The sequence below is a fragment of the Salmo salar genome, chromosome 06, assembly GCF_965601325.2.
Source record: "Salmo salar chromosome 06, fSalSal1, whole genome shotgun sequence".
Lineage (NCBI taxonomy): Eukaryota > Metazoa > Chordata > Actinopteri > Salmoniformes > Salmonidae > Salmo > Salmo salar.
Window position 1 is genome coordinate 96,876,120 of NC_138296.1, and position 13,881 is coordinate 96,890,000.

Consider the following 13,881-nt stretch of genomic DNA (forward strand, 5'->3'; position numbering starts at 1 on the left):
CATGTCTATACCAGACCCTCCCACTAGCCCCCCATGTCTATACCAGTAACTCCCACTAGCCCCCCATGTCTATACCAGTAACTCCCACTAGCCCCCCATGTCTATACCAGTAACTCCCACTAGCCCCCCATGTCTATACCAGTAACTCCCACTAGCCCCCCATGTCTATACCAGTAACTCCCACTAGCCCCCCATGTCTATACCAGACCCTCCCACTAGCCCCCCATGTCTATACCAGTAACTCCCACTAGCCCCCCATGTCTATACCAGTAACTCCCACTAGCCCCCCATGTCTATACCAGTAACTCCCACTAGCCCCCCATGTCTATACCAGCCCCTCCCACTAGCCCCCCATGTCTATACCAGTAACTCCCACTAGCCCCCCATGTCTATACCAGACCCTCCCACTAGCCCCCCATGTCTATACCAGTAACTCCCACTAGCCCCCCATGTCTATACCAGTAACTCCCACTAGCCCCCCATGTCTATACCAGTAACTCCCACTAGCCCCCCATGTCTATACCAGTAACTCCCACTAGCCCCCCATGTCTATACCAGACCCTCCCACTAGCCCCCCATGTCTATACCAGTAACTCCCACTAGCCCCCCATGTCTATACCAGTAACTCCCACTAGCCCCCCATGTCTATACCAGTAACTCCCACTAGCCCCCCATGTCTATACCAGCCCCTCCCACTAGCCCCCCATGTCTATACCAGTAACTCCCACTAGCCCCCCATGTCTATACCAGTAACTCCCACTAGCCCCCCATGTCTATACCAGACCCTCCCACTAGCCCCCCATGTCTATACCAGACCCTCCCACTAGCCCCCCATGTCTATACCAGTAACTCCCACTAGCCCCCCATGTCTATACCAGACCCTCCCACTAGCCCCCCATGTCTATACCAGTAACTCCCACTAGCCCCCCATGTCTATACCAGCCCCTCCCACTAGCCCCCCATGTCTATACCAGTAACTCCCACTAGCCCCCCATGTCTATACCAGTAACTCCCACTAGCCCCCCATGTCTATACCAGTAACTCCCACTAGCCCCCCATGTCTATACCAGTAACTCCCACTAGCCCCCCATGTCTATACCAGTAACTCCCACTAGCCCCCCATGTCTATACCAGTAACTCCCACTAGCCTCCCATGTCTATACCAGTAACTCCCACTAGCCCCCCATGTCTATACCAGCCCCTCCCACTAGCCCCCCATGTCTATACCAGTAACTCCCACTAGCCCCCCATGTCTATACCAGTAACTCCCACTAGCCCCCCATGTCTATACCAGTAACTCCCACTAGCCCCCCATGTCTATACCAGCCCCTCCCACTAGCCCCCCATGTCTATACCAGTAACTCCCACTAGCCCCCCATGTCTATACCAGACCCTCCCACTAGCCCCCCATGTCTATACCAGTAACTCCCACTAGCCCCCCATGTCTATACCAGTAACTCCCACTAGCCCCCCATGTCTATACCAGTAACTCCCACTAGCCCCCCATGTCTATACCAGACCCTCCCACTAGCCCCCCATGTCTATACCAGTAACTCCCACTAGCCCCCCATGTCTATACCAGTAACTCCCACTAGCCCCCCATGTCTATACCAGTAACTCCCACTAGCCCCCCATGTCTATACCAGTAACTCCCACTAGCCCCCCATGTCTATACCAGCCCCTCCCACTAGCCCCCCATGTCTATACCAGTAACTCCCACTAGCCCCCCATGTCTATACCAGACCCTCCCACTAGCCCCCCATGTCTATACCAGTAACTCCCACTAGCCCCCCATGTCTATACCAGTAACTCCCACTAGCCCCCCATGTCTATAAATGACCCTCACCCTAGCCCCCCAAAGCTATACCAGTAACTCCCACTAGCCCCCCATGTCTATACCAGCCCCTCCCACTAGCCCCCCATGTCTATACCAGTAACTCCCACTAGCCCCCCATGTCTATACCAGTAACTCCCACTAGCCCCCCATGTCTATACCAGTAACTCCCACTAGCCCCCCATGTCTATACCAGTAACTCCCACTAGCCCCCCATGTCTATACCAGTAACTCCCACTAGCCCCCCATGTCTATACCAGACCCTCCCACTAGCCCCCCATGTCTATACCAGTAACTCCCACTAGCCCCCCATGTCTATACCAGTAACTCCCACTAGCCCCCCATGTCTATACCAGTAACTCCCACTAGCCCCCCATGTCTATACCAGACCCTCCCACTAGCCCCCCATGTCTATACCAGTAACTCCCACTAGCCCCCCATGTCTATACCAGACCCTCCCACTAGCCCCCCATGTCTATACCAGTAACTCCCACTAGCCCCCCATGTCTATACCAGTAACTCCCACTAGCCCCCCATGTCTATACCAGTAACTCCCACTAGCCCCCCATGTCTATACCAGCCCCTCCCACTAGCCCCCCATGTCTATACCAGTAACTCCCACTAGCCCCCCATGTCTATACCAGTAACTCCCACTAGCCCCCCATGTCTATACCAGTAACTCCCACTAGCCCCCATGTCTATACCAGTAACTCCCACTAGCCCCCCATGTCTATACCAGTAACTCCCACTAGCCCCCCATGTCTATACCAGTAACTCCCACTAGCCCCCCATGTCTATACCAGTAACTCCCACTAGCCCCCCATGTCTATACCAGTAACTCCCACTAGCCCCCCATGTCTATACCAGACCCTCCCACTAGCCCCCCATGTCTATACCAGTAACTCCCACTAGCCCCCCATGTCTATACCAGACCCTCCCACTAGCCCCCCATGTCTATACCAGTAACTCCCACTAGCCCCCCATGTCTATACCAGTAACTCCCACTAGCCCCCCATGTCTATACCAGTAACTCCCACTAGCCCCCCATGTCTATACCAGCCCCTCCCACTAGCCCCCCATGTCTATACCAGTAACTCCCACTAGCCCCCCATGTCTATACCAGTAACTCCCACTAGCCCCCCATGTCTATACCAGACCCTCCCACTAGCCCCCCATGTCTATACCAGACCCTCCACTAGCCCCCCATGTCTATACCAGTAACTCCCACTAGCCCCCCATGTCTATACCAGACCCTCCCACTAGCCCCCCATGTCTATACCAGTAACTCCCACTAGCCCCCCATGTCTATACCAGCCCCTCCCACTAGCCCCCCATGTCTATACCAGTAACTCCCACTAGCCCCCCATGTCTATACCAGTAACTCCCACTAGCCCCCATGTCTATACCAGTAACTCCCACTAGCCCCCCATGTCTATACCAGTAACTCCCACTAGCCCCCCATGTCTATACCAGTAACTCCCACTAGCCCCCCATGTCTATACCAGTAACTCCCACTAGCCTCCCATGTCTATACCAGTAACTCCCACTAGCCCCCCATGTCTATACCAGCCCCTCCCACTAGCCCCCCATGTCTATACCAGTAACTCCCACTAGCCCCCCATGTCTATACCAGTAACTCCCACTAGCCCCCCATGTCTATACCAGTAACTCCCACTAGCCCCCCATGTCTATACCAGCCCCTCCCACTAGCCCCCCATGTCTATACCAGTAACTCCCACTAGCCCCCCATGTCTATACCAGACCCTCCCACTAGCCCCCCATGTCTATACCAGTAACTCCCACTAGCCCCCCATGTCTATACCAGTAACTCCCACTAGCCCCCCATGTCTATACCAGTAACTCCCACTAGCCCCCCATGTCTATACCAGACCCTCCCACTAGCCCCCCATGTCTATACCAGTAACTCCCACTAGCCCCCCATGTCTATACCAGTAACTCCCACTAGCCCCCCATGTCTATACCAGTAACTCCCACTAGCCCCCCATGTCTATACCAGTAACTCCCACTAGCCCCCCATGTCTATACCAGCCCCTCCCACTAGCCCCCCATGTCTATACCAGTAACTCCCACTAGCCCCCCATGTCTATACCAGACCCTCCCACTAGCCCCCCATGTCTATACCAGTAACTCCCACTAGCCCCCCATGTCTATACCAGTAACTCCCACTAGCCCCCCATGTCTATAAATGACCCTCACCCTAGCCCCCCAAAGCTATACCAGTAACTCCCACTAGCCCCCCATGTCTATACCAGCCCCTCCCACTAGCCCCCCATGTCTATACCAGTAACTCCCACTAGCCCCCCATGTCTATACCAGTAACTCCCACTAGCCCCCCATGTCTATACCAGTAACTCCCACTAGCCCCCCATGTCTATACCAGTAACTCCCACTAGCCCCCCATGTCTATACCAGTAACTCCCACTAGCCCCCCATGTCTATACCAGACCCTCCCACTAGCCCCCCATGTCTATACCAGTAACTCCCACTAGCCCCCCATGTCTATACCAGTAACTCCCACTAGCCCCCCATGTCTATACCAGTAACTCCCACTAGCCCCCCATGTCTATACCAGACCCTCCCACTAGCCCCCCATGTCTATACCAGTAACTCCCACTAGCCCCCCATGTCTATACCAGACCCTCCCACTAGCCCCCCATGTCTATACCAGTAACTCCCACTAGCCCCCCATGTCTATACCAGTAACTCCCACTAGCCCCCCATGTCTATACCAGTAACTCCCACTAGCCCCCCATGTCTATACCAGCCCCTCCCACTAGCCCCCCATGTCTATACCAGTAACTCCCACTAGCCCCCCATGTCTATACCAGTAACTCCCACTAGCCCCCCATGTCTATACCAGTAACTCCCACTAGCCCCCATGTCTATACCAGTAACTCCCACTAGCCCCCCATGTCTATACCAGACCCTCCCACTAGCCCCCCATGTCTATACCAGTAACTCCCACTAGCCCCCCATGTCTATACCAGTAACTCCCACTAGCCCCCCATGTCTATAGCAGTAACTCCCACTAGCCCCCCATGTCTATACCAGTAACTCCCACTAGCCCCCATGTCTATACCAGTAACTCCCACTAGCCCCCCATGTCTATACCAGTAACTCCCACTAGCCCCCCATGTCTATACCAGTAACTCCCACTAGCCCCCCATGTCTATACCAGTAACTCCCACTAGCCCCCCATGTCTATACCAGTAACTCCCACTAGCCCCCCATGTCTATACCAGTAACTCCCACTAGCCCCCCATGTCTATACCAGTAACTCCCACTAGCCCCCCATGTCTATACCAGTAACTCCCACTAGCCCCCCATGTCTATACCAGTAACTCCCACTAGCCCCCCATGTCTATACCAGTAACTCCCACTAGCCCCCCATGTCTATACCAGTAACTCCCACTAGCCCCCCCCATGTCTATACCAGCCCCTCCCACTAGCCCCCCATGTCTATACCAGTAACTCCCACTAGCCCCCCATGTCTATACCAGTAACTCCCACTAGCCCCCCCATGTCTATACCAGTAACTCCCACTAGCCCCCCATGTCTATACCAGTAACTCCCACTAGCCCCCCATGTCTATACCAGTAACTCCCACTAGCCCCCCATGTCTATACCAGTAACTCCCACTAGCGCCCCATGTCTATACCAGTAACTCCCACTAGCCCCCCATGTCTATACCAGTAACTCCCACTAGCCCCCCATGTCTATACCAGACCCTCCCACTAGCCCCCCATGTCTATACCAGTAACTCCCACTAGCCCCCCATGTCTATACCAGTAACTCCCACTAGCCCCCCATGTCTATACCAGTAACTCCCACTAGCCCCCCATGTCTATACCAGTAACTCCCACTAGCCCCCCATGTCTATACCAGTAACTCCCACTAGCCCCCCATGTCTATACCAGTAACTCCCACTAGCCCCCCATGTCTATACCAGTAACTCCCACTAGCCCCCCATGTCTATACCAGTAACTCCCACTAGCCCCCCATGTCTATACCAGTAACTCCCACTAGCCCCCCATGTCTATACCAGTAACTCCCACTAGCCCCCCATGTCTATACCAGTAACTCCAACTAGCCCCCCATGTCTATACCAGACCATCCCACTAGCCCCCCATGTCTATACCAGTAACTCCCACTAGCCCCCCATGTCTATACCAGTAACTCCCACTAGCCCCCCATGTCTATACCAGTAACTCCCACTAGCCCCCCATGTCTATACCAGTAACTCCCACTAGCCCCCCATGTCTATACCAGTAACTCCCACTAGCCCCCCATGTCTATACCAGTAACTCCCACTAGCCCCCCATGTCTATACCAGTAACTCCCACTAGCCCCCCATGTCTATACCAGTAACTCCCACTAGCCCCCCATGTCTATACCAGTAACTCCCACTAGCCCCCCATGTCTATACCAGTAACTCCCACTAGCCCCCCATGTCTATACCAGACCCTCCCACTAGCCCCCATGTCTATACCAGTAACTCCCACTAGCCCCCCATGTCTATACCAGTAACTCCCACTAGCCCCCCATGTCTATACCAGTAACTCCCACTAGCCCCCCATGTCTATACCAGCCCCTCCCACTAGCCCCCCATGTCTATACCAGTAACTCCCACTAGCCCCCCATGTCTATACCAGTAACTCCCACTAGCCCCCCATGTCTATACCAGTAACTCCCACTAGCCCCCCATGTCTATACCAGTAACTCCCACTAGCCCCCCATGTCTATACCAGACCCTCCCACTAGCCCCCCATGTCTATACCAGCCCCTCCCACTAGCCCCCCATGTCTATACCAGTAACTCCCACTAGCCCCCCATGTCTATACCAGTAACTCCCACTAGCCCCCCATGTCTATACCAGTAACTCCCACTAGCCCCCCATGTCTATACCAGTAACTCCCACTAGCCCCCCATGTCTATACCAGTAACTCCCACTAGCCCCCCATGTCTATACCAGACCCTCCCACTAGCCCCCCATGTCTATACCAGTAACTCCCACTAGCCCCCCATGTCTATACCAGTAACTCCCACTAGCCCCCCATGTCTATACCAGTAACTCCCACTAGCCCCCCATATCTATACCAGTAACTCCCACTAGCCCCCCATGTCTATACCAGTAACTCCCACTAGCCCCCCATGTCTATACCAGTAACTCCCACTAGCCCCCCATGTCTATACCAGCCCCTCCCACTAGCCCCCCATGTCTATACCAGTAACTCCCACTAGCCCCCCATGTCTATACCAGTAACTCCCACTAGCCCCCCATGTCTATACCAGACCATCCCACTAGCCCCCCATGTCTATACCAGTAACTCCCACTAGCCCCCCATGTCTATACCAGTAACTCCCACTAGCCCCCCATGTCTATACCAGTAACTCCCACTAGCCCCCCATGTCTATACCAGTAACTCCCACTAGCCCCCCATGTCTATACCAGTAACTCCCACTAGCCCCCCATGTCTATACCAGTAACTCCCACTAGCCCCCCATGTCTATACCAGTAACTCCCACTAGCCCCCCATGTCTATACCAGTAACTCCCACTAGCCCCCCATGTCTATACCAGTAACTCCCACTAGCCCCCCATGTCTATACCAGTAACTCCCACTAGCCCCCCATGTCTATACCAGTAACTCCCACTAGCCCCCCATGTCTATACCAGCCCCTCCCACTAGCCCCCCATGTCTATACCAGCCCCTCCCACTAGCCCCCCATGTCTATCCCAGCCCCTCCCACTAGCCCATGTCTTAACCAATCCAGTGGCGGTGTAGTGAATGTAGAACACTGCCTTTCGAGCATCTAACTGGCCGTGCAAGTGTTCTTTCGTCTGATTGGATGCCCCGTCTGTCCGTCAGGTGGACTGTGCGCTGTCATTGGTGCGTCTGGGGAAGGAGCGGGACATCCCGGGTTTGGAGCGGCTGTGCGATGACCTGGTAACCATGGAGACGTTGGTGTACGAGACGGCGCGCGAGCTCAGCCTGACGCTGAGAGACTTGCAGCAGCTCAGTGACATCGACAAGCTCCGCCTGCTCATGAAGAACGTATGTACATGCCGTGTGTGTGTGTGTGTGTGTGTGTGTGTGTGTGTGTGTGTGTGTGTGTGTTCGTCTGTGTTCGTCCGTGTACCAAGTCTTTCAGTAGGAGACTTCTGAATGGCTTCAGTCTCCCCAACTCCCGGTACCCAAATCTTGCCCCTAGACTGGATCAACCTCTGGCCCCTCGACACTAGACTGGATCAGCTTCTAGCCCCTAGACACTAGACTGGATCAGCCCCTAGACACGACTGGATCAGCCTCTGGCCCCTAGACTGGATCAGCCTCTGGCCCCTAGACACTAGACTGGATCAACCTCTGGACCCTAGATACTAGACTGGATCAGCCTCTGGCCCCTAGACACTAGACTGGATCAACCTCTGGCCCCTAGACACTAGACTGGATCAGCCCCTAGACACTAGACTGGATCAGCCCCTAGACACTAGACTGGATCAGCCCCTAGACACTAGACTGGATCAACCTCTAGCCCCTAGACACTAGACTGGATCAACCTCTAGCCCCTAGACACTAGACTGGATCATCCCCTAGCCACTAGACTGGATCAGCCTCTGGCCCCTAGACACTAGACTGGATCAACCTCTGGCCCATAGACACCAGACTGGATCAGCCCCTAGACACCAGACTGGATCAGCCCCTAGACACTAGACTGGATCAACCTCTAGCCCCTAGACACTAGACTGGATCATCCCCTAGCCACTAGACTGGATCAGCCTCTAGCCCCTAGACACTAGACTGGATCAACCTCTGGCCCATAGACACCAGACTGGATCAGCCCCTAGACACCAGACTGGATCAGCCCCTAGACACTAGACTGGATCAGTCTCTGGCCCCTAGACTGGATCAACCTCTGGCCCCTAGACTGGATCAACCTCTGGCCCCTAGACTGGATCAGCCCCTAGACTGGATCAACCTCTGGCCCCTAGGCACTAGACTGGATCAACCTCTATCCCCTAGTCACTAGACTGGATCAACATCTAGCCCCTAGACTGGATCAACCTCTGGCCCCTAGACTGGATCAGCCCCTAGACTGGATCAGCCACTGGCCCCTAGACACTAGACTGGATCAACATCTAGCCCCTTGTCTGGTCTAAAGTAGTGCTCTACCGTAGACCCATAGGGCTCTGGTCTAAAGTAGGGCACTACCCATAGGGCTCTGGTCTAAAGTAGGGCACTACCCATAGGGCTCTGGTCTAAAGTAGTGCACTACCCATAGAGCTCTGGTCTAAAGTAGTGTACTACCCATAGAGCTCTGGTCTAAAGTAGTACACTACCCATAGAGCTCTGGTCTAAAGTAGGGCACTACCCATAGAGCTCTGGTCTAAAGTAGTGCTCTATAAAGGGAATAGGGTTCCATTTGTGACTCAGACTCTGACTTCCTGTGCTGTGCATCGGTTTTTGTCTTCCCCCTCCAGTCCAGTGCGGAGCGCTATGTTAAAGATGTGTTTCAGTGGATGGTTCCTTTCCTGCATCGCTGTGAGAAACAGATGGAGGGCGCTAGCGAGGCCCTGCTGAGAGAATATCTGGTGACCCTCTCTCGGCAAGACCTGTCTCTACCCTTGGCCGTCTTCCAACACTCCAGACCTGACGTTAGTGTACACACACACACACACACACACACACACACACACACACACACACACACACACACTGTCCTTAGCAGTACCATACAGGACCAGTCAAAGGTTTGGACACAGCTACTCATTCAAGGGGTTTTTCTTTATTTTTACTATTTTCTACATTGTAGAATAATAGTGAAGACATCAAAACTATGAAATAACACAATATGGAATCATGTAGTAACCAAAAATAATGTGTAACAAATCAAAATATGTTATATTTTACATTATTCAAAGTAGCCACCCTTTGCCTTGATGACAGCTTTGCACACTCTTGGCATTCTCTCAACCAGCTTCACCTGGAATGCTTTTCCAACAGTTTTGAAGGAGTTCCCACATATGCTGAGCACTTGTTGGCTGCTTTTCCTTCACCCTGCGGTCCAACTCCTCCCAAACCATCTCAATGGTGTTGAGGATCGGGTGATTGTGGAGGCCAGGTCATCTGATGCAGCACTCCATCACTCTCCTTCTTGGTCAAATAGCCTTTACACAGCCTGGAGGTGTGTTGGGTCATTGTCCTGTTGAAAAACAAATGATAGTCCCACTAAGCCCAAATCATATGGGATGGCGTATCGCTGCATAATGCTGTGGTCGCCATGCTGGTTAAGTGTGCCTTGAATTCTAAATAAATCACAGACAGTGTCACCAGCAAAGCACCCCCACACCATCACACCTCCTCCTCCATGCTTCGCGGTGGGAACCACACATGCAGAGATCATCCGTTCACCTACTCTGCATCTCACAAAGACACAGTGTTTGGAACCAAAAATCTAAAATTTGGACTCATCAGAACAAAGGACAGATTTCCACCTGTCTAATGTCCATTGCTCGTGTTTCTTGGCCCAAGCAAGTCTCTTCTTCTTATTGGTGTCCTTCAGTAGTGGTTTCTTTGCATCAATTCGACCATGAAGGCCTGATTCACTCAGTCTCCTCTGAACAGTTGATGTTGAGATGAGTCTGTTACTTGAACTCTGAAGCATTTATTTGGGCTGCAATTTCTGGGCTGGTAACTCTAATGAACTTATCCTCTGCAGCAGAGGTAACTCTGGGTCTTCCTTACTTGTGGCGGTCCTCATGAGAGCCAGTTTCATCATAGCGCTTGATGGTTTTTGCGACTGCACTTGAAGAAACTTTCAAAGTTATTGAAACGTTCCGTATTGACTGACCTTCATGTCTTAAAGTAATGATGGACTGTCGTTTCTCTTTGCTTATTTGAGCTGTTCTTGCCATAATATGGACTTGGTCTTTTACCAAATAGGGATATCTTCTGTATACCAACCTTACCTTGTCACAACACAACTGATTGGCTCAAATACATTAAGAAGGATAGAAATTCCACAAATTAACAAGGCACACCTGTTAATTGAAATGCATTCCAGGTGACTACCTCATGAAGCTGGTTGAGAGAATGCCAAGAGTGTGCGAAGCTGTCATCAAGGCAAAGGGTGGATACTTTGAAGAATATCAAATATAAAATATATTTAGATTTGTTTAACACTTTATTTGGTTACTACATGATTCCATATGTGTTATTTCATAGTTTTGATGTCTTCAGTATTATTCTACAATGTAATATAAAGAAAAACCCTTGAATGAGTAGGTGTTGTAAAACTTTTCCCTGGTCCTGTATGTATTTATATTTGAATGTTTTTATGAATATTGCTAGCTACAGTAAAGTAAACTGGTGTACCGGGTCCCTGGGTTTATGAACCAGGTTTATCAACCCCTCTGCTAAAGGGTGGAGGCAGCATGAAGGATTTACACTCATGGCCTTCACACACACACACACACACACGCTTACACACACACACACTCACACTCTCTCTCACACACACACACACACACACACACACACACACACACACACACACACACACACACACGCTTCACACACACACACACTCACACTCTCTCTCTCTCCACACACACACACACACACACACACACACCACACCCCCCACACACACACACACACACACGCACACACACCACACCTCTCTCCCCCCCACACCCACACCCCCCCCCACTCACCACTCTCCTCACCACCACCACCACCACCACCACCACTCACCACCACCACGCCTCCTCACCACCACCACCACCACTCACCACCACGCCTCCTCACCACCCACGCACACCCAGGCTTACACACACACACACTACCAATGGAGTTGTGTGTATTCATAAATGTCTTATCAAAACAGAGCTGGAGTCATTAGAAATACATGCCATGATGATGATGATGATGATGAGGTGTGTGGTCATGTCAGAGCCAGCAGAAGGTGCTCGGGGACCCAGATCAGCTGATGACCGTGGCGTTGGAGTGCATCTACAGCTGTGAGAGAGACGATCAGCTGTCCCTCTGCTACGACATCCTGGAGTGTCTACCTCAGAGAGGATACGGGTGAGACACACACACACACACACACACACACACACACACACACACACACACACAGAGACACTCTCTCTGTCTCTCTCTCTCTCTCTGTCTCTCTCTGTCTCTCTCTCTCTCTCTCGCTGTCTCTCTCTCTCGCTGTCTCTCTCTCTCGCTGTCTCTCTCTCTCGCTGTCTCTCTCTCTCGCTGTCTCTCTCTCTCGCTGTCTCTCTCTGTCTCTCTCTCTCGCTGTCTCTCTCTGTCTCTCTCTCTCTCTCTCTCTCTCGCTGTCTCTCTCTCTCTCTCGCTGTCTCTCTCTCTCTCTCGCTGTCTCTCTCTCTCTCTCGCTGTCTCTCTCTCTCTCTGCCTCTTTGTCTCGTTCTCTCCAAAGGTCTTAAATGGCATGGGGGAACATGTGTTGCTAAAGAAATGAACTATCAATAAGCTTAACTACTAGCTTCCTGTCCTCCCCCGTCGCTCTCCCTCCCGTCTCTCTCCCTCCCGTCTCTCTCCCTCCCGTCTCTCTCCCTCCCGTCTCTCCCTCCCGTCGCTCCCTCCCGTCTCTCTCCCTGTGGCTCTCCCTGTCTCTCTCCCCGTCTCTCTCTCCCCGTCTCTCTCTCCCCGTCTCTTCTCCCCGTCTCTCTCCCCGTCTCTCTCCCCGTCTCTCTCCCCGTCTCTCTCCCTCCCGTCTCTCTCCCCGTCTCTCTCCCTCCCGTCTCTCTCCCCGTCTCTCCCTCCCGTCTGTGTGTCTGTGAGGTGAATAAATGCAGAACCAAAACATCCCTTTTCCCCGAGGCAGATCACCTGGGGAGGTTTCTCTTCTTTAGAGAGGAGCTATGGAGCCCCGCTGTCTTACACACACACACACACACACACACACACACACACACACACACACACACACACACACACACACACACACACACACTACACACACACACACACACTACACACACACACACTACACACACACACACACACACCTTAAACATGTGTGTTCACATTCCATCAACATCTCTCTTGACCTTTTCTTCTGCTTCCTGTTTCTGATGATTGTTGTTTCTTAAACTCTGATGTCAAATAGCTCCCTATTCCCTGTACACTAACTAACTAACTAACTAACTAACTAACTAACTAACTAACTAACTAACTAACATCACCCTATTCCCTGTACACTAACTAACTAACTAACTAACTAACTAACTAACTAACTAACATCACCCTATTCCCTGTACACTAACTAACTAACTAACTAACTAACTAACTAACTAACTAACTAACTAACATCACCCTATTCCCTGTACACTAACTAACTAACTAACTAACTAACTAACTAACTAACTAACTAACTAACATCACCCTATTCCCTGTACACTAACTAACTAACTAACTAACTAACTAACTAACTAACTAACTAACTAACTAACTAACTAACTAACTAACTAACTAACTAACATCACCCTATTCCCTGTACACTAACTAACTAACTAACTAACTAACTAACTAACTAACTAACTAACTAACTAACTAACATCACCCTATTCCCTGTACACTAACTAACTAACTAACTAACTAACTAACTAACATCACCCTATTCCCTGTACACTAACTAACTAACTAACTGTCTGTCTGTTTTCCTTTAGGCCCTAACTAACTAACTAACTGTCTGTCTGTTTTCCTTTAGGCCCTAACTAACTAACTAACTAACTGTCCGTCTGTTTTCCTTCAGGCCGGAGACGCACATCACCGCATCTCTCCACGATCAGGTGGACAAACTGGAAAAACACCTCAGGTAACAGACACACACACCTCAGGTATTTCTGACCAGGTTAAAATGTGGTTCATGGTCAGAGTCAGTGTTAGATTTTGGTTCGTCGGGCTGAAATGAATAAACAACAATATGTTTAATATTAATGAACAGGATTTACATGAACCATACAAGCAACATGTTGTTTTATGGCTGGTT

At 51.5% G+C, this 13,881-nt stretch overlaps 1 protein-coding gene across 1 annotated transcript in view; it reads left to right on the plus strand.

The window, feature by feature from the left end:
* The window catches only part of nbas (NBAS subunit of NRZ tethering complex), a 254,699-nt gene that overhangs the window by 109,822 nt on the left and 130,996 nt on the right, over positions 1-13,881 (plus strand). The window contains exons 24-27 of the mRNA XM_082977106.1: positions 7,725-7,910; positions 9,335-9,508; positions 11,809-11,942; positions 13,645-13,707. Of these exons, the coding sequence (XP_082833232.1) occupies positions 7,725-7,910; positions 9,335-9,508; positions 11,809-11,942; positions 13,645-13,707 (557 nt within the window). The remainder of the gene's footprint in view (positions 1-7,724; positions 7,911-9,334; positions 9,509-11,808; positions 11,943-13,644; positions 13,708-13,881) is intronic.